Raw genomic sequence first — 6,270 nt, forward strand, 5'->3', positions numbered from 1 at the left:
AAAGAGCTGAATACGAGAAGTGAGATGACAGTGACTGATCTTGACATCAAGGCAGCATTTGACTGAGTGTAGTTTCAAGGAACTCTTGTAAAACTGAAGTCAATTTGAATCAGGCAGAAAACTCTCCTTTGGCTAGAGTCATACCAAGTAGAAATGAAGATGGCTGTGATTATTGGAGGTCAATCATCTCATCCCCAGGACTTCACTGCAGGAGTTCCTCTGGGTAATGTCCTAAGTTAAACCTTCTTCAGCTGCTTCATCAATGACCAATGGGGATGATTGCTGATGGTTGCACAGTGTTCAGTTCCATTTGGAACTACTCAGATAATGAAGCAGTCCATACCCACATGCAGTAAGAACTTGATAACATTCAAGTTTGGGCTGATAAGTGGCAAATAGCATTTGTGACATACAGTGCCAAGCAATGAGCATCTCCAACAAGAGAGAATCTAACTACCTCCCCTTGACATTCAACAGCATTATCATCACTGAATCGCCCACCATCAGCATCCTGGGGGTCATCACTCATTCATTATAATAATTGTATTTAATTATATGCAGGTGATGGATATTAACTGAGGATTCACTAGTGTCCCTATAAACAGGAGTGTCTCAGCGAGCGAACTGAATATTGAGGAGGATTTGAAGCATTTGCAATGCCGACTGCAGCCGTCTCCACCAGCGCCACGGCTGTCGGCGCCAAGGGCTCCCTCTCCAAGAAAGGCTCGAAGAAAACGGCGATGCAAATGTCCAGGAAGGGCGACAGGAAGCACAGACGGAGCAGGAAGGAGAGCTACAGCATCTACATCTACAAGGTGCTGAAGCAGGTCCACCCGGACACCGGCATCTCCTCCAAGGCCATGAGTGTCATCAACTCGTTTGTCAGTGACATCTTCGAGCAGGTGGCCGGCGAGGCTTCCCATCTGGTCCATTACACCCGGCGGCAGACCATCTCCTCCCAGGAGATCCAGAGCGCCGTCCGCCTCCTGCTGCCGGGGGATCTGGCCAAACACGCCGTCTCCGAGGACACCAAGGCGGTCACCAAGTACACCAGCTCCAAGTAGAGCTGCCAATAAAGAAATAAACAGGAACAAACCAGAAGTCTTGTTTTGTGAGGAAGTACATTATTGTAATGTGTATCTCTGTAAATAAGTGCTAAAACAAAAGTGTGCAGTTCTATCCATCATCTGGCTTTCTGGATTATAAAACCATTGACCAGAAACTTAACTAGCCCAATCACAAAAATACTGTGGCAACAAGAACAGATCAGAAGCTGACTTCCCAAAACTTTTCCACCATTTACAAGACACAAGTCAGGAGTGTGATGGAATATTCCCACTTGGATGAATGCAACTCCAACAACATTCAAAGCTTGAAACCCAGGACAAAGCAGCCCAATTGTTTATCATCTCATGAACCGTTATAAATATTCACTCCCTGCACCACTGTCGCACAATGCAGCAGTGTGTGCAATTGCCAAGATGCACTTCAACAACTCATTAAGGTTTCTTCAATAGCAGCTCCCAAACCTGAAACTCTAGCACCTAGAAGAACAAAGCAGACTCATGGGAATTCCACCACCTGCAAGTACCCCTCTAGGTCACAAGCTATCCTGACTTGGAAATATATTGCCTTTCCTTCACAGTCGCTAGGTCAATATCCTGGAACTTCCTTTCTAACGGTACTCTGGGTGTACCTACACTATATGGACTGCAGCGATTCAACAAGGTAACTCACCACTACTTCTCAAAGGGTAATTAGGGATGGGAAGTAAATGTTGACCAAGCCAGGGATGCTCACATGCCATGATCTAATTAAAAACAAAACAAGGGGAAAAAAAAACAGATTTTGTGATCATTCTGATGTTTGGGGGATCATGATGCATGCAAGCTTGCTAACCCACAGGCTGTAAAGAACTTTGCCACATTTTCAGGAAGTGATAAGATGCTACGTATGCAACAACAAAAAAATATTTTTGAATAGATTATTTAAACTTTTCTGTGCAGGATCATTCTACTTAAGTCTTCCCTTCACTTGTTCAAAGGTCTTCCATGTCATCATTTCTAGAAATGTAGGGAATATTACATGAGGAATACTATATGAGGATATGAGTATTTGTTGGTTTTCTGAAACATATTCTTTTTTTCATCTGTCTTCATTCCAAGGGTTGGCCACACTATGAAAAATCTTTCTCCGCTGATTTTAATTCTCTGCTGCTCTCACTGCTTGTCCCATAGCGATGCCAGTCCATGTTCTGATATCCATTCATGCCATCTTTGGTCTTCCTGTGCATGTTTTCCATGTGTTTTGCCTTGCATCAGCTCTTTTTCCAAACACTCCCCTCCTGTTCACATTATGTCCAAAATCTTTGAGCTTTGTTAGGAAATAGAAGCAGTTTAAGCAGTTATATTTGTATTTGTGGATGCTAGGAATGAGTTTTAGCTTTAAAGCTTAAGTTTGGTTTGTATTTCTGTATCTGCGTGTTAAGAAAGGTCAAATGGAGTTTTAGTTTCACTTTAAAAAGGTGCCTGCATTTCTAATGAGAGTTTATGATTTAAGAAGTTAAGCAAACACAAGAGTTGGAGAATTGGGCTGTTGCCTAGCAACAGGGGCCCATAGAGGCAGGTCCCTCCCACAGACACACACAGAAGAAAAGCAACAGTTTTGATTTGAAAGCTGGTGGGGCTTAGCTGATTGAAATTAGCTGCCAGGAGAGGCTGAAGCAAAAGGGACAGATAGCCAGTCCCAAGCTAAACAAAATACGTCAAAAATCCAAGGGAGTGGAACAGGGATCCCTGGAAAAAGTCCAGTTAAGTGAAGTTAAGAGTGAGGTGCAGAGAGAAAGGCTAAAAGCTTCAGAATTAAAAGAAGCAAAAGCTGCAGAAAGCAGATTTAAAGCGAGACCAGCTTGCAAGAGGACAGGAGGTCCAAAGGGACAACTGAAGGTCTGTAACTCTTTGCTATGGGGATATGAAACAGTGGTGTACAGCTGATGGCTGAATTGGTGAGAGAGTGTGTGTGGAAGAAAGCTTGAATGTATGTGGTGATTCAGGGAAGAGGATCACCGGAAGAGTTCGAAACCCTGGAGGTGAACCTTTGCAGAAGGCATTTGGATTTCCAGCATCCGCAGTTTTTTGTTTTTATATTTTTATATCTGAGAGAAAGTGTTGGTTTGGGAGAAGGCTCCAAGTCAAGGTCTTGGAGAATGGAGATTGGAAACCCTCATGTGAAGGAAGGAGTTCAGTGAGACTGGTTAGCTCACTGTGTGACAAGCGTCTGGGGGGAAGTTGAGGAGAGATCCATAGCACCCGGATGAGGTGGCATCTGTCACTTAGGGGAGAATTATCCCCCCATTGGGGGGATTTGTACGGGAGCGGGTGAGGGGAGGGGGTTCTCTGAGTCGGCGCGTGCGCGCGAAAGAGCACAGAAATCTCCCTGAGGCAAAGAGATGCCACAGGGAGATTAGTTTAAGTTTTAAAAAGCTAAATAAAGAAAAGACAAATTTTTAAGATATGTCCCCTCATGTGACAGTGTCACATGAGCTGGGACATGTCAATGAATTTTTACAAAAATTTTCATTCAATTTATAAACACTTCATGAAACCTCATCCCGCCCGTGGATGAGGGTCCATGAAAAATGCGAAGGCCTTCTGGGCTCTTCACCTGACCACCAACCTTAAGGTTGATTGGGCTGCTCAGTTTATTGGTTTAATTAGTTTTAAATGGCCTTAATAGGCCTTTGACAGTTCGGCGGGCGCACATCAAAGTTGGCTGCGCACCCACTAAATGGAAAATCTAAACGATGCACGGTGACGTCAGGGCACACACCCGATGTCACCCCCGTGTCATTTTATGCCTCGGTGAGCGGGCCCCGCCCCCCGCTTGCTGAGCTGAAAATTCCAGCCTTGGTTTCAGAGTGTGGTGTGTCTGGCCACAGGCTGCCTGTTGGTACATGGACTTACTGTGGACATTAGAGTATAAGATAGCTTTTGTTACTTGTGTTATCCTTACAAACCTGTATATATCCGTAAAGGTATAGTTGTGGGTGAAGGAGTAATGTAAGATAGTCCATCTTTTCTTGTTGAATGAATGTTTTATTCTTTTGTTAAAAGTTCATCAGGTGACTCCTGTGCCTCTGATCAGTAGCTACACTCCACATATCTAAACAAACAAATTAAAAGTTAGGATCCATCAAACTGGGTTCCACTCTGGGTTCAGGCTTGTCCAAGAGTAACCTGAGCTGGGGATCATAACATCTTCCTTGAAATCGCTGCCACAAACAAGTTCCTCTTAGCACCAACTTTCTCGAGCACCCACTCATTTTTCTGCTTGGCCATCCATGACATACGTAATATCCATCTGAGTCCTTTCATTTCAAATGTTTTTACTTGAGCCTTCTTGATGATCCAGCTTTCACAGCCATACGTTGTCATTGACCACAAAGGGCTTTTGTTGTAACTGCGATGCTGTGGCTACTCCATACTCTTCTGAGCGAGTTCACAATGCCATGGCCCTTGTTAAGTCTAGTCTGAATTTATTTCGTAGATTCTGCATCTTCCACGATGAGTAACCCAAGACTGTGGAAAATATCAACCTGCTCAAGCTGAAGTTTGTTAATCGGAATCTTGCAAGTCTTTCTGCCCTCCACTCATCTGATACGTAAGTTATTTTAAAATATGAACATTTTGTTGGATTGACTCCTGCTTTTCTCATTTTTGCTGATTTGTTTTCTGTAGGTTACAAAAGTAAATTTTGTTGATATGGAGTAATAATGCTGTTCCTGTAGCTACAAAGTTGAATATCAGTTAAAACAGTTAATCACTTGCTTTGATGTTGTTGGCAATTAATGTTTCTGAAGTGCAATGTCTGAATCATCTATTATGGATCTTGATGTTGGCTTATTAGACTGTTTCTTCGCTTCTGGCTTATTTGCTGGCAAAAAAATCTCAGCCCATATTCAATATGAATAACTCCATTAGGTGTTTAAGTATCAAAAAACCCTTTGCAACTTCAAAATACATACTGCTGAAAAAAATTACATTATATAATTTCTAATGCTAAATTAGAGAAATGTTCGGAATCATATTCCATTTCTCTTAGAGAAATACTTGGGAAATGTAGACTATTTTCTGTCATTGAAACCATGCTCTGAATGGAAATATTAACTTTCATGTTGGTGCAGAAAAGCTGCCGTATTATTTAAAATGTTAATGTTATGATAAATGAAGATTAAACCTCCTAAATAATTCAAATTACCAATTGATCAAATGCTCGATTTTGTGATGGCCCATGTGCTTTTGGGGAAAATATTTTATGTTGGGACAATGGGCCCTTTAAGAAATATTTTTCTCCGAAAGATGATTTCTTGTAAAGCAATTTGCTTCCAATAACTGATTATGTGACCAAGCTGCCAGGAGGTAAACAATCGTAATGCAAAACGTTAATGGAGAAGTTAATTATAGGGGAAATAGATTGTGTGTGTGGGGTTCTGTTTCTCCATAAGTTTTTCATTTTGTTTGGAACAAGCTGGCTGCAGAGATTCTCTCTTTTAAGCAGAATTCAGCTGAAATTCTGGGTAGAATTTTCTGCCTGCCGGGTGGGCAGGCCCAACCCAATCTCCGGCGGGGGGGGGGGGGGGGGGGGGGGGAAGCTGATCCCTGCCAGAGAAGCGGGCCCCACTGGCATTTTATGCTATGCGCTTCCTGTGCGGGCGGGGGCTTCCCCAAAAGTGAGAGTGCGCTCTTTCGCGCATGCGCATGAAAGAGCGCATATCTCCCTGAGTCTAAGTGCTGCCTCAGGGAGATCGCTGAAACTTTTAAAAACATTAAAAGTTAGAAAAAAATCCTTAACATGTCCCCGTCATGTGACAACATCACATGAGGTGGGACATTAATTACACTAAAACTTTATTAAACTTTTTTAATCCCTAAATGAAACCTCACCCCGCCAGTGGATGAGGTTTGATGTTATTTCTGTCACCCGCTGGGGCTTCTGGCCTGCCCACCAATCTTAATAGTGAGTGGGCCCTGCCCCCTGCTCGCCAATGGCAAAATACAGCAATCTGTGTGCTGACTAAAAGGGTTTAAAACATCATGATAACTGAAGGAGTCTACTAACGGTGAGTTGGACTTCTGGGACAGACAAGTCAAGAAGAGGGATAGAGTTCTTAGAAACAAGGTTCAGGAGTTAATGAACATTAGAACCAGGAGAGCTCAAACCCAAGATGGTTACACTTAAGATGCTAGTGACACCTGCATTGAACTGGGAGTC

The 6,270-nt window shown here is 42.9% G+C and overlaps 1 protein-coding gene across 1 annotated transcript; it reads left to right on the plus strand.

Annotated features, from left to right (window-relative positions):
• The first annotated feature begins 656 nt into the window (after nt 1-656).
• On the plus strand, nt 657-1,064 carry LOC121287509 (histone H2B 7-like). Its single transcript, XM_041205443.1, has one exon. It carries the CDS (start codon nt 657-659, stop codon nt 1,062-1,064), a length of 408 nt encoding a protein of 135 aa, XP_041061377.1.
• Nucleotides 1,065-6,270: the final 5,206 nt, after the last annotated feature.

This window comes from Carcharodon carcharias, chromosome 14 (assembly GCF_017639515.1).
Source record: "Carcharodon carcharias isolate sCarCar2 chromosome 14, sCarCar2.pri, whole genome shotgun sequence".
Lineage (NCBI taxonomy): Eukaryota > Metazoa > Chordata > Chondrichthyes > Lamniformes > Lamnidae > Carcharodon > Carcharodon carcharias.